The following is a 22,752-nucleotide window of genomic DNA, read 5'->3' as shown; positions in this document are numbered from 1 at the left end:
TTGACAACAACAAACAAATTTAAATGTATTCATAAATCTGTATTGATCTGACAGAGGTGAAGAAATCCATTCGCTTTTTCAATTTCAGAACTTCTCTTTTTGGTTTATGAACAGTGGGACAACCTGCCTGGATAAACTTTCTGTACGCTGTGTGTGTGTGTGTGCCCGGCATATGCTTACAAATTCCATTTGTGTCTGTTTGTAAAGTAATTTATCTGGCCTGCTTTGCAAGCACTGAGCTCATCGATTGCTTTCTGCCGCAGTTATTGGGGCCACTGCAGGCTGGGTGAAGAGTGAAGGGCTCGTTGATTGTGTTTCTGTGTGCTTTTGTGCTGGAAATGTGTATTTTTAGTTCCCTTCTCCAATCATCGGAATGGATGTGTGAGAAAATAAAAGGAATTTTTAAAAATTGCTTTCCGGTCAAATAAAAAAACATTTCCCCAGTCTCGTCTTATAGAGTGTAGCGTGATGGATGTATATGCTTAACAAGTCTTCTTGACACGGTTCAGACGAGTATCTCTCGTTAGCAGAGCTGCTCAGATCTCTCTCTATCAGAGTGTCTTGAAAGTGTCCACTCAAAAAAAAAAAAAAGGAAACGTAAACAGCAGCCGATGCCCAGAGCAGTGCGGTTTTATCAAAGAGCACATGCTCTGACTTAAGATTGAACTGCTCATGAATTTTTTAAGTAAAAGGCAAAATATTCTCCCAGCCTTCTGGATCTCTAATGTGGAAAAGACCCGTACAGATAAAAAAAAAAAAAAAAACCTGTGCAGTTGTATGAGAGGAAGGTGATGTCTACTCAAAACAGTCCTTACATTAATGTTAATCTACAACAAATTATATCCTTCTTGCCTGTGTCATTATTCATTATTCAATATTCATTCATTTAACCTTACAGTCTCAGTCGTGCCAGTGGCATTTCTCACAGACAGTTCTGTGTGATGTTGATTTTAACATTTTTGTAAAAATCACGATTAATGATTTAATTGTGCAAAATTGATTAGAGGAATTGATTCATGCAGGAAAATGAGCATTTCTACCAATTCAGGTTTAAGGAGAGTAATAATCAGTAAGGAAAGGAAGCATGTTTTTTCCCTTTTTAATGATTAACGTTATTTGTTAAATGCTTGATTGGACACTTCACTATAGCTACTATTTCAACGTTTTTTCTTTCCTCCATTCATCCTTAATAAATGCCATTATCTGTTAACAAGTTTTAAATAAATGTTAACTAAGTGGAACACTGTCAAGAGCATGTGAGATAGACAGAAGGGGCGGGGCTTCCCGGTGGTGAGAGTTCATATGAGTTCAAATCACCTGCACAAATCATTCCAGATACATATGTCAACCGGATCATCTCCTTTGTTTTGACTCTTATTAGCGTACTCTGACGTCAAATTGCTGAGTGTTGCTTTTGTCAGATCTGGGAATACTTAGTATCTAGTAGAATTGCAGTAAACGTTACTGGATTGCAGTGTAACATTGTGTAGAGATGATTAAATCGTTATATCACAACATACTGACACTCCCTATAGTTCTTCTCTCCACAGTTCAGTTCACTGTGACTCGGACAAAACATTAGCGATCACATGAAAGCTCTAAAGGCTCAGGAATAAGGCTTTATTCTGAATCGGTGAATGCTGAAGGAGTGAAATAGCAGCTGTTTAAATAACCACTAGTCTAAATTGGCTGTGATGATGGTGGTGCTTTGCATTGACTTGCCTGTGGACAAGGCCGTTTTTACAGTCTTCCTTGGCAAAGCTGGAAAAGATAAATGGCCCTCTCAGTTTCTTGTCAAGGACAAGGGACATTTGTTATTCTCTTTTTAATTGTCTCCTGCCTTGGAGTGTGGAAGGAGGAGGGTTATGAGAACGTGTTCGCTAGGTGATACAGCTCCGAATTGCTATCTCTGATCGTGTTCAAAACCTCAAAGGACTGAGATACCATCATTACAGAGAAAGTGTGACATTTTCAAACGGACTTTAGTGAAAATTAGGCCAGTCATATATCTTATTTGTTTATACAGAAATTCATTACTTGTATGTTTTTTTAACGAGTGAGCAGCCGATTTTTCATACCTGTTTAAATTTACCCACAGCACAATTAAATGAACTCCATACATCACACTTTGTTTTGCTTCCAAGAACCTCATCACGAAGATGAATCCGAGCCCACGCATTGCCGAGTGCATTATGTAAAGGCTCTAATGGCTTGAGACTTGTAAGTTTGACACTCGTGAGGTCTAGAAAGATTTGAGAAAAGACAACGGGTGCAAATCTACTCCAGAAATCCCTGACAGATGAGCCGGGGAGGAAGAAGTGCAGAGAAACTGTGCTGAAGTACTGGGTCAAAATCTCACACGATTAAAATTCAGAAGTGTGGAGCCAAAAATCTACTGAAAGGCATGGGGGGAAAAATAATCTACGTTTAACAGACTCGAGAATCATGGAATAAAAGAATAAAATTCAGGAATAAAAGTTTTCAAAAATCTTTTCAAAAATACTTTTGAAATCGAGCAGAAACATAAAATCGAGTTCATCGTGACAGTCTGCATGACTAGCTAGTTTTATTTGTAAATGTAAGTGATATTTTGTATAAAAGACTTGAAAGGCTTGTATCAGATCGAGATCGTCTGATACTCAAGGTGGTAAACAGTATCAGGAAAGATAACGTAGATTCATGTGACCTTTATTGTTTTGTTTTGTTTTGTTTTTTGTTTTTGCTAGCTAGTATGCCAAGAAATTCTGTCTTGTCTTGTTGGTCAGATGTTGGGCAAAAACCTTTTTGGAATAAATTTTAGGACCCATTAACAACAAACATATTTGAACCAACTAGCAAATTTGACAAACTAATGCACAAAACTTAAGTGACTAGCTTAATAAATTTGTGTAAAATGTCCAAAACATAAATAGCTAGTGTAAAAATGAATGTGCAAAGCTCAATTTAACTGTTGTGTGATTAAATATTGTACAACGTTATAAAGTTAAATTATCAGTTGAAGTTACACAACTTAACTAACTATCTAACTACCCAACTAATCTTAAAACTAATGTATAAACCTTAATGATCTATTCACAGCATAAAGAATGTACAAAACTAGGTACCTAATTTAACAAACAGAGTGTACAAAATTAAATATACTATCTAATATTTCATTTCATTGTCTGTACCACTTATCCGATCTATCATCGGGTCACGGGGAGCCTGTGCCTATCTCAGGCGTCATCGGGCATCAAGGCAAGATACACCCTGGACGGAGTGCCAACCCATCGCACACACACACACTCATTCACTCACGCAGTCACACACTACGGGCAATTTAGAGACTCCAGTCAGCCTGTGGGAGGAAAGCGGAGCACCCGGAGGAAACCCACCAAGCACAGGGAGAACATGCAAACTCCACACACACACAGTGAGCGTGACCTCAGCGAACCCAGGACCACTGAGCCACCGTGCCGCCTGTATCTAATATAAGTAACTATATTTAAAAAGCTAGCTTAACTTTTAGGGGTTGATATTTAATTTTTACTTTGGAGGCTAAAGCATCATCCATAAAACTCCAGCATAAGAAAATATCTTACTTATAAACAATGGAATACCTGAGTAAAGACTAATTCTTCCAGAGTAATTCTTAAGTAGAGTATTTTCCCGAAATCTGTTCTATGATGTAGAATCTCATAGGCAGTGTGTTCCCTGTGGAAAATACTGCATCTGTATTAACTTTCATAAATAAGTCCTGAATATTTCAGCAAGTGAGCATCGTCTGGATGTGACATGGACCTCATTAATAATGCATTGCCTTCCCTTTTTCTCTCTCCTTTCCTCTCTCTTTTCATTTTTTTTTTCCTACAGGAGAATATGTGGTGATGACAATTTATTTTCATCTGAAAAGGAAAATCGGCTATTTTGTCATTCAGACGTACTTACCCTGCATCATGACAGTCATCCTTTCCCAGGTCTCCTTCTGGCTCAACCGGGAGTCTGTCCCGGCACGTACCGTCTTCGGTGAGTCTTTCTCCTCATCTCATTAACCTGAAATTTAACTGAAAAACAGCTATGGTAGAGACGGCATCGTTCCCATACCCAGGATCAGCAACATAAAAAAAAATCAAAAATCATAAAACATAAAAAGAAATCAAATCCTCTACCAGATCACTATAACTAGAAACGAATTTGGAATAGATATTTATTTTTAGAGCTGGAAATGTTTAAATATAAATAGACTTGAATGTTTTTATTTGTGTATTTTGTAACTGTGAAATGCTTCAGTCTACGAGCATTAGTAGTTTAAAAATAAAAACAGAGGGGTATCGTGATTATCGGATACTCGAGGTGTTCATCAGTATTAGAAACGATAACGTAGCATCATGTTGTTGTTTTTTATTTTTTAGTAAATAATGAAAATAGGTGATTATTTTGGTGTTACTTATTCTGACACTGATTCTCCACACACTGCAAAAAATATTATCTTCGCAAGGGATGATTAAACCTATTTCTAGCCAGAAGCAGAATCGGTATCAGAAAATAAAAGTGGTATTGTGCCATGTCTAAATTAAGCCACTTCTAATTAATAGCCACTTTGCTGACAGCTGATCTACAGGAGATGAGACTTCATCCAACTGAGACGTGCTCCGCACATTTGAGAGGTTTTCTTCTTCTTCTTCTTTTTTTTTTTACTACTCCCCCCTCAATCTGTGACAAGATGCTTTTGACAAACGAGTGCACCAGGGATGGTATTAAAAAGTTCTGCTTGGAATGAAAGAAAGTTAGCGCAAACCGCTGACTGGACAGCACGTTCCTCTGGACAGTGATGGATTCATCTTTCAAAGTTTGCAAAGACCAGTGGACTGACCTATAATTACTGCAACCGCCACAGAGGCACCTAATTAATTACAGATTAGCTGGACCCAAACTTGGCGTGAGGTGATGTTAAAGAAAAAAGTGAGGCCGATGCTCTTCCTCAGGGGAAATATGGAGTACAGAAGATAAACCCACAAGCAGCAGGATATTGGCTCGGACTGGCAGGAGGTTTAAGCCAGCTGGAGTTAAGGAATTATTATTATTGAGCTTATTGAGCTTGAGTCAACTTTGGTCTGCTATTGTTGATGTTTTTTTTTGTTTTTTTTATCCCTGAGGCAAGATGTAAAAGGAAGGTCATTCTGCCAGTATTGCTCAGTTTCAGTCACATGATCTTTTTCTGTCCATCATATTTATAGCAGTGGCACATCACTGGTTGCCAAGTCCAAGGCAACAGATATAACAGATCTGAAATGAGCATAGACATTGGAAATTCATTTATTTATTTTAGATTTTTTATCATGCTTTGCAAGATATGTTCAAAAGTACTTGCACCCCTGACCATCACAGCCATATGTGCTTGTTGAACATCTCATTCCAGAATTATTTCCCATTTCCTGTTATAATGAGCTCCACTCTTCTCTTCTCTGAAGGCTTTCCACTAGATCCTGGAGCGTACAGTATCTGTGGGGACGTGTGTTCATTCAGCTACAAGAGCATTAGTGAGATCAGACTCTGATGTTGAGGAGACTCCAGGTCCAGTTCATCCCAAAGGGTGTTCAGTGGGGTTGAGTCAGAGTCAGGACACTCCAGTTCTTCCACTTTCTCCAACCTTCAACTCCACACCATGTCACCATTGAACTGCTTTGTGCTTTCTGCTTTGTTGCAGTGAAGGAAAATTGTAATGCTACAGCACACAGAGACATTATATACAATTGTGGGCGTCCAGCAGTTTTGGGAAGAACCATGTTTGGCAGTAATGGTCATAGGGCACACATACTTTTAGTCACCAGCCAACTTTACCAATGTGAAGTGTTTATTATCCAGCTTTCTCACTTCCTTGCTGCTAACTTTCTTCTTTAGTAGTAAAATATATGTTTATTTAAATATAGGGTTTTTTTTTTTATTTCTTCTCAGCTATTGTACTGTATCACACCGGTCAGTTCCTCCACATTCCTTCAGTGTTAAATATGGCGGCATGATCATACGAAACAGACGGATTCTACACAGTCAGCTCATTTGTGCAGCGAGAGCTTTTTTATTTCTGTTTTCTAAAGTCACGACTTCTTTTCCCTACAGACTTCCTTTGACCTCTCACTCTGCAAAAGCTGACCTTGTCACCAGTCCAGACACCCCACACTTAAGATGAGCTATTTTAGTCTTCAGTTTGCCCCATCTGGAGTTCCAGCATCTCTTCCTCAAGCATTTATTTTTAATCTGAACCAATCAAAATTTATTAAGACAATTGACAGACACTACAACAAGGCAACATGGACAAAGGGCAGCTATGTCATCTGGAATATCGTGACTTAATTCAAGGGCACAATCACATGAGTTGGTATCAGCATACCCTTAAATGGTGCGTCATATATGATTTTGCAATCAGAATGAATTCATTCGGATTGCTGAAAATATCACAGTCTATATGAGTACAGGCATTTCTGTATTCCTGTGCAGTGTACGGAATACCATCGTCCTACGTTAACTCGGATATTTTTTTTCTCTTTTTTAGGGGGCATAGTCTTACAGCTGTCATTGTCTCCCTGTGACAGACTATAACGAAAAAAAGTTTTGCACTATGATGACTCAAACATTCAGACTTCTGATATGAAAACTTGCCGACTAGCTCAGCTGTCTATCTGACTGCATGTCTGACTAAACCTGTCAAAATGATGAATCACTCGTAGGACTGTGCTTCATGACATCACATTCCCAAGCCTAATACTTACATCTAAAATATTAATTGTCATGTGAGCAGATGAAGTCCATCATCACATATTCCCAGATCTTCAGCTATGCCCTAGCAAGCTGACAGCCAGTATAGATGATCTGCTCGCCTCCAGTCTGGAGATCCTAATGAGGTGCAGAGAACAAACTTATTAGTATTCTGCAGGAATTGCAGTACCAGTGTCTGCGGACGTGATGAAGCAGCGTGTCTGTCCGCTTCAGGCTGCAGGTCAGACTGGGAGAAGGTTCAGTGTTAAATAGAGTATTCTTTAAACTGCCTGGAGGTCATGTACATCACGTTCCCCACACCTTGCTTTGCTGAAAACTCTCCGGATTCTTGCTGCTATATCTTGCGATATAACAGTGTAAAATCATGTCTACACATGACATTGCAACGATCTATAGGTTCTTCTGATGTTTTATCACCCATTGATTTGCATATTTTAATAGGAGCTCTGCAAATTAACATCAGAGTACCCTGGTAAGAGTCATTGCTCAAAAGTACACCAGTATAATTCCTTCCCATTAAAACTGAACATGAGAGAATCAGTTGTACTTTAAAATGTAATGCAAACATCATGTTCACAATTTCTGTCCTTTGCTGCCGCTCCAAAAAACACCCCACTTGGAGGTTGAAATTTAATTAATCATTCATGCCCTGGAAGTCTGCCAGCATCTTGAGCATCGTCCAAACAATTGTCCACTGTCTTTGCTGATGCAGCGGCATCTCCGGTGACACTGATCCTCGCTAATGTCCCTATGTTTTTCTCCTCTATTGCTTTAAGGTGATATGCCTTGATGTAAATTTAATTATTGACCTGCTTTGTAATAATTGCTACAAAGCATTAGACATTTTCTGAAATCATCTTTACTTTGCAGTAGAGGATGGGTAACTTCAGTTTCATGGAAGGTGACACAATGTTTTAGTCTTCTGCCATTGAGGCAGGTGGTAGCAGACCGAGTGGAATGATTTCTTCTATCTGCTTTAATGGGCACCAATCCTGGACTGTTCCCTCATTTCACTTCTGCTATTCCATTCTCAGGGCAGAAAGCTCTGGGTCACCACACAGTGACCTATGAAAAATTCTGATTTCCCAGTGTGATTGATTTATTTTCTACCCCTTCTTTTATCTTAACTCAGAGATACACAGTCTCCACAGCCCCATAAAACAGCCATACAGTTGACAATAAAGCCAAGGCTCTCAATTTTTTTTATTCAAAGTGCTCATAGACGTGAAAAATATAATTCCAAGCTTTAGCAATCTTTAAGTTGAGGTTTTCAGGGTGGATCTTGACCAAGGCAAAATATACAGAAGACAAAAAAATCTGCTCATGGCTTCAGGGTTTTGAGTTCTTCAGAGGGAGAGTTGACTTCTGTTTTGTTTTACATTTCCCAGCCACTTATCTACATACCTACAGCTGCACTGAACACAACCTCTTCCCTTTTTTTTCCTATCTCCATGTCCTTCAAAACTGTACAGGGCTATTGTAATGCATCTGCTTGGGAATGATGCTTCCCAATTCCTCCCAGTTTTATACTGGCATCACAGGTGTCCTGACAGATGGTGAGAGACCAGTGTACACCATGGCAACACTGCCATTTTGTCAATACTCACTTTTGCTCCAGTGGTCTATTCAAAATGGCAATGGAGCAAATATCACTGTGACAGTGTTGGCTTCTGTGGTGCTGTCATGACAAGTTCAGGATTTATTATCTGAAACATTGTTAAGTAGGATTGTACAATTTAACAATTCATACCACAATGTGAGTGACTTCTTGAATCTGATTGGTCAGAAGCTGTGCATTATTTTTATTTCTAACAGCACCATTTGGAAAATGTTCCAGTGCAAGTGAGATTAAAAATTCCTACAACCAAGTGTCAGAGTGAACACTTTACAAATAATGTTAATATTTGTTAATAATAATGTTAATAATAAAGACTTTTTTTTCCCCCTCAGGAGTCACCACTGTTCTGACCATGACCACACTAAGCATCAGTGCCAGAAACTCTCTACCCAAAGTGGCCTATGCTACAGCTATGGACTGGTTCATGGCCGTGTGTTACGCCTTCGTCTTCTCCGCCCTCATTGAGTTTGCCACTGTCAACTATTTCACCAAGCGCAGCTGGGCCTGGGATGGTCAAAAGGAGATCCAGGAGATGAGGGTAAGCAGGAGTACCATCACTCCCGACTTCCTGACTTCATACAGCCTGAAAAATGCCTGCAATTTACACAGGATTCCCCCCACACTGGCATATTGGATTATTATTGTTAGAGCTCATTGGGAGGCTTTAGTTATGTAATTATGCTCCACGGGATGTGAGTTATAACTCAGTAAATTTTAGACCAATTACATTTCCAATTATTTTCTGTGTTAAAGATACAAATACCGGTAATATAAGACGAGTCTAGTTTATGTATCAAGCACATTTCATACACTGAGGTAATTTCAAGTGTTTTACATAGGGGACAAGATAATAAAATTAATAAATAAAAAAAGAGAGAGAACAGCACTGAATAATAAAATGAATTAAAATAAGATTAAAAGACTAATTAAAAGTGCAGTAAAAAATGAAGCACAAGTCTCAGAGTACAATTGTATTCACAAAAAAGTAGGAATGTTTTAACCTAGATTTATAATTGGCTACATTACAGCCATTTAAGAACTTTTGGAAGGTGAGGTTTTTTTGTAGCAAAAAAAGTTCACTGGCACCTCACTGCCACTTCCCAGAGTTTTGGTTTTGATTCTGCTGTCTGGCCTGTACCCAGGGATCTAAGAGACCTAATAGGTTTATATTCTTTAAGCATTTCAGGAACGTATTCTGGGCCTAATCCATTTAATGATTTATCGACTATTGGCAGCACTTTAAAATCTATTCTGTAACTAAACGCTTGCCGGGAGTAAAGATTTTAGAAATGATGTGCTCTGTTGTCTTTGTGCTGGTTTAAACTCTTGCACCTGCATAGGGAATGAGTTGTAGCTGTTTTCGAAAACCCCTTACACAAGTCCACTCTGATGGAGTTCAAAGTTTGGACGAGGTTCTCCACATCTAAATCTTTTTAAATGTGTGTAGTGAAGGAGAAATCTCGATCTATTAGAATGTCTATAAAATCATTTCAGATTGAAATAACACAGACCAAGTGCTGATCCCTGAGACATTGATATTGTATCAGTAACTCCAGCTTCTGAAACGTTTGAGGACTGTCCTATACAACTTTCAAGCCTGTCTAAAAGTATTCTATAATCTGCAGTGTCAAACGCAGCAGTTAAGATCTAGTAATAAATACTAGAACGGATATTTTCCCAGAGTCACCTCTATAAGGGCAGACTTGGTACTGTGTTGGTGTTGAAAACTGGAATCTGTCAAAATACCCATTTAAAGTAAGATAAGATGAGGTAAGGTAAGGCCATCTTCGATGTTATCATTTTGTTCTATTTTAAAGTTCACTGACTTTAAAAAGTTTGTCTTGTGAACCGAAATATAAGACCTTACAATAGACAACGGTTTTGCAACCGAATTATGTTTCAGTAATGAGTTCCCTTTCAGAAATATAGGTAACGAGTTGTGGCTGTTGCAGTAAGCACAATACAAATCTCTGGTCTTTGTCAGCTTTCTTGAGAAAAAAAAAAAAAAACATGTCAGGATTGTAATTTTTCAGAAAGATTGCTCCATCTCAGAAATCCAGTCCTCTCTTCATTCCTTCACAAATGCCTTTTTGCTCACTCTGGCATATTGCCTCGTTCTGTCCCACTCCTGATAACCACTGAAATATGGAGCACTCACAGCTAATGGCTGGAAAGCTTAGCGAGGAAGCCGTATTGTTTTCAGCATGAGGGCTTATTGCTGATATAAATTTCCATTTCATTCTCCTGTAGTCAACCTTGTGTAATCTGTTAAGAAGTCTGTTATTTATTCATTAGCTGTTTTTCACTGACTGTTCATTAGATAGAACAGAAATGTGGAGCCTCAGGAGAAAAGTGCTGAAAATGAGTGGGAAAAAAAAATCTATATAGCACAAATGGAGAGAAATAATGGCTGGCATTCAAGTAAGGAGTTATCTTAAGATCTTGTATGAGTCTGTGAATGAAAGGTGAGTATTTGGAGAGCTTCTAATGCTGAGCTCTGCTTCTCCAAAGTTTTTAGCATTTTTTAATGTAGTTTTTATCTGTTTCTTTTTCGCATGCCGTGCTCTTCAGTCAGATCTTATTTCATCTTTTTCATTCAAAGCACATCACATTAACATACCAAAACACAAAAACTTTGTAATGGTAATACAAATAGATCAAGATCATGTGAGAGAGACTACACTACAAAGAAAGTGCCATTTAAATCTGAGCACGCTTCACTGTTCTCTGAAAGCTTTCCACTAGATCCTATGGTATCTGTGGGGATGTGTGTTCATTCAGCTACAGGAGCATTAGTGAGATCAGACTCTGATTTTGAGATGTTGAGGAGACTCCAGTTCCAGTTCATCCCAAAGGTGTTCAGTGGGGTCAGGGCTTTGTGCAGGACACTCCAGTTCTTCCACTTTCTCCAACCTTCACCTCTACACCATGTCTTCATGGAGCTGCTTTGTTCACAGGGACTTTGTCATGCTGGAGCAGGGTTTGAGAATCTTAGTTCCAGTGATGGGAAATTGTAATGATACAGCACACACTGAGATTCTATACAATTGTGTGCTTCCAAAACAGTTTGGAGATGTGTGTAGTGGTAAGAGGTACATATACATTTGGCCTAGAGAGAAGCAAGATTAACAATAAATAAGCTTAAATAAATAAATAAAATGAGATAAATCATCTAAAGCTGAATAATTATATTTATAACCATTTAATAGTAATAGGAAATTTTAAGATTCATTTCCCCATGTTTAATTTCATTTGCTTTTATTAGCTATCTAGCTACATCATTACTTAGTGAAATAGCGACTAGAAAAATTTGCAGCGTGAAAAGAAACTCGCCGTAAATTATAATAATTGTTTAGTTAAAACATTTCCTTCATGTTACTTTTATAAATGATATAATCATGTTATAGCTTGCAGCATAAACTGTTTTATATTTAATATCAAAAGGTTATACACTGGTTAGATCTACTGCCTGTCTGACGTTCTGTTCCAGTCAGAACCTTAACCGAATAAATCCACACTAAAACAAAAAAATGCTATTTTTGCGATTGAAATATTGAAGGCTTGAGCCAGAAAGGAAATAACACAGGATTATGCAAGTGTTACACCTACAACATATTTTCACCGTGTGTATGTGTAAGTGTTAATTGGCCTGTGTGTGGTTCAGAGACAAAGGGAGGATCAGTGCAGAATTAGCACGAGGGTTGGGAGGCATTTACCTTCATTTGGGATTTGGAGCATGTTTAATTCATGCAGCTTGACAGCCTGTTTATTACACTGTAGTCTATAAAGACTCCAATTCAGTTGCATTACACAGCGTCAGTGGCTCTCAGTAAAGCCACCAAGCCAGAGTAGCATAACACGCACTCACTACACCAGGTCTATACGGTTCACGTGTCTGTGGAACATTTGATGTGTTCTAGTCGATAGCTCCAACCTGTTAAAATTTTAGATTATGATTCAGTTACTCATCCTATCGTGGATTATTTTATAAGTACTATGAATTATTCAGAATGAGGAATGTCTGGACTCGCCTGTGAATATAGACCACTTCAGTTTTTGTAAACAAAGAAAGTAGCCTGGAAACTCGCCCAAGAATTTTATTTAGGAATCAAGCTGATTTTCACTAAAATGTTCTCCACCAGTATTAGCATCCGAAAGAGCAGATTAGTTCTAAAAGGCAGAAAGTGTTATTCAGCTAAACTAGCACTTTCCAGTAGTGTTACTCCAGATGACATCCAAGGCTTCCTATAGAGGCATGCAAGCCTCCTGATGCCTACAACTTTGCTGTTTGTGGAAAGGTACCAGATGTAAGGTTTTACAAGTACAACATTGAGGACATCATGATACCAAAAGCCAAGGTGCTGCCCAAACTGATGAAACTCAAGCTATCTGAGCAAAGTTAGCTAAACCTGTCCATTATTGCTAACACTTTAGTAAAAATGTAAATATTTTTATATTTATATATAAGTAAATATTTTGTCTTAGCTAGCTAGTTTCTTGATGTTGATTTTAGCTGAGCTACATAAGTTCGTTATAAGCAATACGATTGTTCAAGCCTCTTCATTTTTTTGTTAGCAATCCAGATTCAATTAGCTGATGTCAGTGGGCACTTCACGCAAAAGCCGAGCTCTTTGGAAAAGTGTCTGGGTCGATATAATGCAGGAAAAAAAATAACTGGATGTGTTTATGGAAACTTTTCAGATTCTGACACCAAACAGCACATTTTAGAAAACAAATTCTGGCTTGCAGAACATGATGATTGAACTGTTAGTGCTAATTCATGAATCGAACCATTTCAAGAAAAATCAATTCCACTGTCATAGAAAGTGAAATTGTGATCTGTCCAATAATGAACCTCGTAAAATAACTAAGTTCTAAGTGACAATGGCTTTTGTGTGAGGGTTTGTTTTTCTAACATCAGGTCAGAGTTCAAGTCTGAGAAAAACTTTCTTATTTAAATCAAATCATGACTCCTTTTCTGCAGTGTGGAGAACACTGTATCCTCTGACGATGTGCTCAGGAAGGAGAAAATGTATATAATGTAAAACAAATTAAAACAATGCATCATTTCTGTATGACGTTTTTTTTTCCCCTATACGTTTATTATTCCAGCCCATCGGATCTGATTCATTCGGTGCAGTATTGTTCTAAACATATTTGTTTACAGTGTGTATGTAATCACTTGAAAAAAAGATTACTGCTTTTTGTGCTGATGTAGGGAGACACCAGAACTAATAATGCCGTCGTTGGTTTGACAAGCAGCTATGAGCTCCATCCCATGGTAATACTTGTCTTTGTATTTTTAAGCGTTGTCAATAAAGTGGAACTGAATGTAGCCCATCAGAGAGACCTGGAAGCAAAACCTACCGAGGTCTAAAGGTCAGAGTCTAAAGGGGTCAGAACCTGTGGATGATTTCATAATCATTCTTTTCTTGCTTTCTTAATAAACTGTTATGTACTCTACACGCTTGAGTGATTTAATGATACAATAACGGCAAATTTTCCTGAATTGCAGGTATCGTAATTAGGGCTGTGATATGATGGTAAAATATTTACTATGTAATACAGTAACATTTTACAGTACACTTTTCTCACATAACATTTTCTTATCATTTTTGCTTGTTAATAATTACAAGCAATCTGGAAGAGCTCATTTCATGCTAAAGATTTATATTTAATCCTTAAAATGAAAATTAAAAATGTTTTGACCCTCTCTTTCTTTTCTCGCCTGTGCCTTCAGTATAAGGATCAAATAGCTCTAAACTCACCGTTATACATATAATTTAAAGCACACCTAGTGTTAATACCCTGTTTTGTTATACTAAATTATTGCTGCTAGAGCTAAGCTGCATAATAAGCCCCAGTTAATGCTATTATTTATTTACAGTAAATATTCTTTGTGACCGCAAGTTCACCTCAAAAAAACTTTGGATGAAAGTTTTCTTTACCTCTGCAGCTTCTTCACAGTGCTGTTAGGAAGTGTGCTGCAGTCTTGTCAAGACATCATATCTCCTACTGATGTATATTTGTTCCCGGTCGGCCTGTGGTTCAGAGGCTCTGCTTATTTAGTCGAGCGTTCTGCTGCCTACCTTGTCATCTTTCACTTTTGACACTAGCTTGACATCACTGGCCAAATGTTTTCGTGGCCAGTGATAGGCTGCTTGACAGGTAAAATCCTTTTCACTCAGAGGCTCAAGGCCAGAAACTGCTCTGCTAGCTATGTATGCTGGAGTGTATCCAAATTCCCTGGTTTGAGCTGTATGTTCTCGGGACAAGTTGCTCATTTGGTGCACCAGTGTGTGCGCTAACCTCCACTGACCCCTGTCCAAAAAAAACGTTGGATAAATGAAGCAAATAGATCATAGCATTCACCAGTAATGAGCCGGAAGGTTATCACTCTCTTAACATGTATAATCTTTTTAACCATGAGAGTAAAGCTGTGGTCTCTAGGTTGGAGGAGCATATTCTCTCTCAGCGCTTTCCTCCGAGTATGTTAAAAATTGTGTTGCACAGAGTGGTGTGCTTGACCATCACCAGCCAACCAGAAACCCTTTCTCAGAGGATAATGTCTGCCTTTTTCGTGTTGTTCTGAAAAGAATCAAACAGTAGGTTTATTTACAGAGAAGATTGCACCAGCTTCGGCATCTGTAAGTTATAAGTTGTAAACACAAAGTAATGGCTATTTATATTCAGAACAGGAACGATCTTACAAGCCAGTGCAACAGGCAGCTGTTTTTTTTGTTTTTTTTTCTTGGTTCTGAAGGCAGCCGTCTTCAAGAACATATTTCTCTGTAAAGCTTTGGCCAGTGAGTCATAACACTTTATCAGAGGAGAGCCACAGTAAAGTGCTGTGTTATCAGCCCACAGTCATGACCGAGCCAAAGTATTTGTCTGACCGGAGCGCCTACGAAGATTATCAGTGTTACATACAGTACAACAGCAGGACTGCACAATAAATGCACTTAAGCAAAATGGCAGTAATGATTGAGTGTCATGTGGTCAGGCGAAGTACAAACCAGGAGGCACTCTCGCGACTACAAGCGAGATAACATCAAAATGAGAACAGTTCAATGCAGAAAGACACTGAGCGTTGAGTAACAGACAAGAAAAAGTGAATGCTGTGTGAACACTTAGTAGTTTAAGATCTTGGCAAGTTGATGATGTTGAGGTGTGAGAATCAGAAGTAATCAGATCGTGAATGTGTATGGGCAGATCCAGATACTGCAGTGTGTCAGTTGACTAGTCCTATAGTCCTGTGCTTCAGCAATAATAATAATAATTATTTTTTTTATATATATATATATATAGCCATTTTCATTTTAAGTCAAAGGGCTTCAAATAAATAGAAAGAATAAAAATAAGAACACATTGTGTATAAAGATAGAAGAAAGTAGAGTGACATAGAAGAGATAAAAGACATACAATAATTAAAAAGAGCACAAAAAATACAAAAATCTGCAGGTGGTGAGAAAAGAAAATCAGTAGATTTAGAACATTTTAACAGATGTTTAACCTGGATTCAGCCATAAACAAACTAACTATCATGTGCCAGACAAAAACGAATCATCACTCATGTGTACTGGTATCAGAGAAAGTCAGTCCTAAAGATAATTTTGAAATTCATGTTGAGATTAAACATAGTAAAAAAAAAAAAAAAATGTAAAAAAAATTATTTATTCTATATTACCTCTCCTGACCAGCAGGGTCAGCGTAAATCACGTGGATATCTTACATCTTGTTGCACGATCATGTCAAGGCAATAATAAATACCACCTATATAGAAGTCCTTTCCTTTTGTTTAGCCTGAGGCTAACAGATCTAACACAGAAAGTCAGTTATCTCAGTTATCTCAGCACCATGTACTGCCTGCTGTTAAGCCCTAACTCCACCAAGGCTACCGGGTTGAGTTCTCCTCCTGTATTTTTCCAAATGGCCCATCATCCAGCCTACTAGCAGGCCTATGGCTAGTGCCACTAGCATAGTCAAGGCACTGTTCATAGCTAGCCCCTGCAAACACCAGAGCTGGGGTCAATTGCAGGTTGAGTTCCCCCTTGGCTCTTCCTCATGGGCATCACTTTGCTCCAAGAATTCTCCGCTAGTGTCAGCATTTGCTTTCTCCAGGGTCACTCTAACCCCACGAGTGTGGAGTTCAATTATATTCCAAACACCTTAACAGTATATCCAGGTGATTCAGGAGCAGGGAAATAGAATCGAACAACCACCAGGACTCCTTGCCTTTCAGAGCCAGAGTTAATCCGTATGTATGACTGCAAATCCTGGATCATATGTCATGGCGTCGACGAAATGTCTCGGCATGGGTGCACACACTCACAGGAAGGTAACCAGGCCGTCCTGATGATCAGAACACCACGGTTACATGCTTCTTTGCAGCTAAGCCATTTCTGGGTGTTATTTTTTATTCCCAACATGCAGTGAGATAAAGAGCAGTGCTATTGGCCAATGTGCTATTAGTGGGATGACTTGTGATTTACACATCCAACTAAAGAAAATATTGAATTTCATTGTAAACTCTTGAGCTCTAATGCATTTCTTTTTATTTATAACAATCTGTTTCTGGTGTTTCCTTCTCCCACAGAGACGCGAATCTGCATCATTCTCCAAAAAGACCAACAACACGTTTAACATTGTGGGCACCACTTATCCGATGAGTGTGGGAAAGGAACCTGGACTGACCACCATCGCTAAGAGCGCTTCCAGCACGGCCTCGGCCCCGGCCCCGGCTCAGCCGGTCCGAGAGGTGCGGCTCTCCAGGATGGATGGCGAGTACATCTGCGAAGGCGTCAAGAAGTCCTACAATCGAGTCAGCAAAGTGGACAAGATCTCACGCATCATCTTTCCTGTGCTCTTCTTCATCTTCAACCTGGCCTACTGGGCCACTTACGTCAACAGAAAGCCAACCATCAGGAGGTCCAACCCCCATAACTGAACCTGAAGTATATCCAAAACAACAGTGAAAAAAAACTTCCAGTCAAGTCTGGAGTAGCCATACGATGCTACCACCACATTCACCGTATTTTTTTTTCTTATTTGTTTTGTTTTGCATCGGTTTCACACCAGGGTTACATGCTATCTTCTGATTGCTACGAAGTGGTTTAAGAATATGTTTGCTCGATGCTTGTTGTTTATGGGAGACCCATGTGGTAAGGTCTGATTAAGCCCTATAGTACATTTTTCGATGCCAAAATATAAACAGCAGCCTGTTTGACACCACGGGTTCAGGACGATCTACAAGGCTGTACGCTCACCACAACACTGCATCATCAGATAGAAAACTCTGAGTCATCGTCGCTAGTCAGTTGACTGGCCGATCGCCTGTAGCCTTCAGCAGCCAGCAGCGATGTCCGTATGTCTGTGTATCTTTCATAATGATCAGCGTTTGCTCTCGGAGACTCGGCCAATTTAGACCAGTATCATCTAGAATCGCTTTTCCATCATCCCCTTGAGTTTCCTTTATCTGTATTGTATTGTTTTAACAGCCCATGCAGGCTCAAAGGTAAAGAAACTGTGTGCCTTTTCTCAATCCCTCTCCTGTGCAGATGAATCATTCATCACTCAGGCTCATTGTCTCAAGCTTACACTTTTACTCGAACAAAGAAATTTAAACGAACTCCCATTGAGTCGTCCGATGCTCCACCGAGCGCATCTGACATTTTATTGCATTTATTTGTTCCTGTGTGAAAACCATGTTCATCTGCATGAACTGTACCTTGTATTGCTTACAGGCTTTCTCTAGTCAATAGCCGAATGTTTTCTTTCTTTTCTTTTCTTTTTTTCCTTTTATTATTTCTGCAGTGACAAATCACAAGACTGCTGTACAGCTTTAACAACCAAGTATTGTGACTAAAGTTACATTTACTGTGCCATGCCATTATCAAGAGCTAAACTGTGAATAGTATCATCAGTAGGCTTTATGTGATTATGTTTAGCGTACTGTTTGTAGTTTACAATACATTAATGCAAATATTTAAAATATATATATGATTTTTTCATTCTCTACTTTGAAAGAGCCAAGTTTACAAAGAATTTTTTTTCTAAAGTTGCGTAATGTATGTACTTATGTGACAGCAAGCTATAAGAAGCAAAAAAACCCATTAACCTGATCATTTCATGAATCATTGCTATTGATTAATAGTTCTGAGTACATAGTGTAATTTACCATCCATCATTAAAAAAGAGAAACTAATTAGAGGACGGAAAATACTTTTATTTCCTTTTTTTCTCACAGATTTGTTTGTTCATTCACCTCATGCTGTATTAATAGTAGATTTAATGCATGACAATCTCCTCAGTATTCTGTCACCTCCTGTTACACCGGGTGTCATGATTTAGCATGACCTCCGAAGTGTAGCTTCTCCAAATAGCGGTATTTGGAGTTTGTAGATACATTATTATCTCATGGGGATACTTCATACGTTTGTATTTTGACGCAAATAGTCTAAATCGAAAATAAAACCATATCTAAAAATAAGAATATATTTATATAGCGATATAAACATCTATTTATGTTATTTATTATATACCGTATATATAGACATGATATATAGATACAGACATTATAAATATATATACAGTATATATATATATATATAGCTCAGGGAAGCCCAACAGACGGGAATTGTGCTGTTGTAATAAACCTGCTGATACACTGAGGTTTATTCGAGTAGTCAGTAATAAACTGGGCTGGACTCTGAGCATTGATCTGTTGGTCTGACACAGCAGCTGGGCTTCCCTCTTTAATTCTATTGGAGCAAATGTAAAATAAAATTTCAAAAAAAAATATATCAGTGATCCGTACAGCGACGTAGTGCCGTGAATTAGACCAGACCTGTATTCCAATCTATATTCGAGGCCCGGTAAAAGTTGTGATAGTTATATGTATTGTGAAATCCAATTTAAATAGGATACTTGGAAACTGTCGTCTGTGTAACAGTTCTCTATAACTTTACTGTCTAACTTATGCACACTGAGGAAGTACTCTAGATATGTATTTTTATGGCAATTATGTTTATTGTTAAAGACTTGACAGCAAAGGAGTGGATCACATTTGTGTCCAAGCCATAGTTGACCGATTAGACGTCCAGTATTATAATATATTGATTAGTTTGTCACTGCCAGTCTACAACACCGGATTAATGCTGCGTATCTTCGCTCAGCTGGCATGAACTTTCTTTTCTTTTGCTTCCTTGTAATGGTTTGTAATAGAGCCTGTTCATAGTTCTGGTTGTAGCTTCCTAACAACTGTCCCCGACATTAGCTAGCAGGATTCTTGCTCTGGTAGTCGTGCTGCATTTGTGTGGACGTTTTTCAATTTTTACTCTGGAAAAAAAGAACAGTAAGCTTTCTTGTACATACTGTATAAAAGAGCAAAAAATACTTACACTTTCAAACACTGGTTAGATTTCATCCCTGTGGTCCCTTAGCTAGTTCTTTCTGATGTAATCAGTGGCCTAAGGGGAGGTCAGCGTTGTCTTTTATGTATACGCTTACCAGCTACTTGGTTAGGAACACCTCTGTCCGTTTTTCCATTCACGCAGTTATCCAGCCAGCCAGCCAATCACGTGGCAGTGACACAATGCATCAGTTCATGTAGATACAGTTTTCTGTTAATGTTTACAACAGAATGGGGGAGAAATGTGACCTTAATGTTTTTTTGTCATGGTTGCTGGTGTCAGATGGTCTGATTTGAGTATTTTAATAATTCTGAGACGTTTTTCCGTTTTCATCTCTCCAGTTTTGGTGTCCACTTCAGCGTCAGATTCCTGTACTTGTCTGACTGGACCAAATCCCCATGTGCTTTTTGTGCTCTTGTAAGATTTTCTCATTCTGGTGTTGGATGTGAACATTAACTGAACCTTGGTATCTGCATGATATGATGTGATTGGCAGATCAAATAATCGCATGAATAGCGGTGAGTGCAGACTTATAACTGTATACCTTCACCTATTAGATGGAAAATATCTGAGAGGTGAATCATTCGGTTATCAGTCTCGTGGATGTTGGTGGTTGTTCATGTCACATGTGACGTGCTTATTTTATTATTAGCATTGTTATTATCGTGCTTCCTTTCGTGGCATTACACTGTGATCGGGTTTTAACGGATGATTAGGTGAGAATTGTCTTCTGCACAAATCATGAGCGAGTTCTTGTCTCGACATCTTCTTGAGTAAAGACGATGTCAGACTACGCAAAGCCTCAGCGGACGCTGCCCATCCCTTACTGTATTAATCAGACTTGTGGTTAAAACAGTCCTTATCCAGAAAGTTAAAAAGTAAATAAAACGCTGTGCTGTGAACAAGGATGACTTGATAAAACTGCCTTCATCAAAATAAATTGTAATGTTTACGACCCGCTTCCTCTGCCATACGTCACGATTATTGCCAAATTATTAGCCGTGCCAAATGACCTTTTGTGTGGAGCACAGTGAAAGAACTGATTTGCCCATAGATATGGACTTAGTTCTGTGTGTGTGTGTGTGTGTGTGTGTCTCAATCAAACAGTCAGGTTTTCTGCATTGAAATGTCTTGAGAGCTTAAAACGTGCCAGTGACGGAATTCCCATTCGCCGGTTCGCTATGACAGAACTGCAGTAATTGCGAGCAGTAAATTGCGAGCTTCTGTTCCTGTTTTGCATTTTTCCAGCTCAAAACAATTCTTGTGTCAAAACAGTTTTAAGCAAAGGCGCACTCGTTTTAAATGAACTCGCACGCCATCCTTGCCTTTATTTTCCTACAGAGCGGACTCGGGCCACCTTTAATGAAATGAGAATATCTCAGATCTTCATCCAGCGCTAAGATACTCCAGAGAAGCTGAGCCAGACGTCCTCCTTTTTTTTTCCCTCGGATAAACACTCCCCATGTAAGGAGTGATCTCCCCAGTGTCCTCATGAATATTTGAAAACATTTGAGCTTTTTGGTTCCAAATTACTGTGGAGATGTAATGCTTTTTGCTAATGGGAGATGCTTTTGTTATTAATTATAAATCGATAATGGTTTGTGTGGCCCCTGCCGTGTTTTCTGGTTTTTCCCACTGTTCCGAGTGCCCACGGTGCCTCGCTGACCCTCCACCGTCTCCTCCGTTCACACAGCCGAGTGCAGTCGATATCCTCTTCAGCTCTGGCGCACTTCTCTAAAGTCACGACAGAACGTTGTGTTCGACTCTTGCGTGACTGATTTACCGATCGCATTCATTAACGAATTTTTCCTGTTCTTGCTTACGTCACAGCAGCTATAAACAATTCTTCCCTGTCTTGTCAAGTTAATAAGCCCCCACAAAAAATACACCGCTACCAAGAAACTGTAAATCGGTCATTAGGTCACTCTTACCGAGCGCTGACACTGGAGACTCCTTCCATATTAAAAAATAACAGAAAGCTCCAGTACGTTTTTCTTCGTTGAACTGCTCCATTGTCCCCTGCAAACGACCCGTTGCCATAGAAACGCTATAATGCTTCAATAGAAATATTAACGAAGCGTATACGTTGCAGCCGGATCTACTGTTCAGAGCCGCACCGTAGTGCTTACTCCGTCCGCTTATTGCTGAGAAAAAGTCCACAAGAGTGAGATTGCTAAGACTTTGAGACGTAGACGTTTCTGTGACAGAGAGAAGTTTTAGTGCTCAGTTCCATTATTTGGAAACAAAGACAAATACAGGTTCTAATCCGATAGACCGTATTTCAGATAGGTGTTTAATCTCAGACATAATCTGATCTCCGTCACGTTCAGCCGTCGACTGTGTCACACTGATGTGCTCTGACGTGAAGCTAGCTGTTGTGTAACGTTCAGGACTCCAGTTTTAGTTCCGATCAGAAATCTGTCTCTGAGTTCAGTGCCATAACGCAGTAAGACAGTAAACTCTGATTAGATCTGCTGTTGAAAGTTGTTTTATTGTCAGAAAAGGCACGGGGTTTAGGGATCCGTGTTTTTTTCTTTTCTTTTGTAGAGATTTGAACATTTTGGTGTTTTACTATGTTTTCAAGGTGCGTTTTGTTGTGACCTGTTTGTGAGAGTAATGACAGTTTTCTGTTTTAACTCTGTGTGTCTGGGTTCGCTGTTACCTTGAATAAAGATACTCAACTTTCACATACTCGTGGGCCTTGTGTCGCTTTTTCTGACCTGAACATCTTTGTGTGTGTGTGTTTCAGCTCTTTCCTTTAGAAATAGCCTTTATTTGTCACATATACATTACAGCACAGTGAATTTCTTTCTTCACATATCCCATCCTTGGAGATTGAGGTCAGAGCACAGGGTCAGCCATGATGCAGCACACCTGGAGCAGAGAGGGTTAAGGGCCTTGCTCAAGGGCCCAATAATGATAACTTGGCGGTGCTGGGGCTTGACCCCCTGATCTTCCGGTCAACAACCC

The 22,752-nt window shown here is 39.0% G+C and overlaps 1 protein-coding gene across 2 annotated transcripts in view; it reads left to right on the top strand.

Moving 5' to 3' along the window:
* The window catches only part of LOC131369540 (gamma-aminobutyric acid receptor subunit alpha-3-like), a 90,162-nt gene extending 67,689 nt beyond the window's left edge, over window positions 1-22,473 (top strand). For both annotated transcript variants that reach the window (XM_058416299.1, XM_058416300.1), the window contains 3 exons: window positions 3,853-4,005; window positions 8,704-8,909; window positions 16,968-22,473. In XM_058416299.1, coding sequence (XP_058272282.1) covers window positions 3,853-4,005; window positions 8,704-8,909; window positions 16,968-17,318 — 710 coding nt within the window. In that variant the 3' untranslated portion in view covers window positions 17,319-22,473. The remainder of the gene's footprint in view (window positions 1-3,852; window positions 4,006-8,703; window positions 8,910-16,967) is intronic.
* The last annotated feature ends 279 nt before the right edge of the window (window positions 22,474-22,752 follow it).

The sequence above is a fragment of the Hemibagrus wyckioides genome, linkage group LG18 (assembly GCF_019097595.1).
Source record: "Hemibagrus wyckioides isolate EC202008001 linkage group LG18, SWU_Hwy_1.0, whole genome shotgun sequence".
Taxonomy (NCBI): Eukaryota; Metazoa; Chordata; class Actinopteri; order Siluriformes; family Bagridae; genus Hemibagrus; species Hemibagrus wyckioides.
The sequence above is the reverse complement of the archived record's forward strand: the minus strand, read 5'-3'. Positions and strand labels throughout refer to the sequence as shown.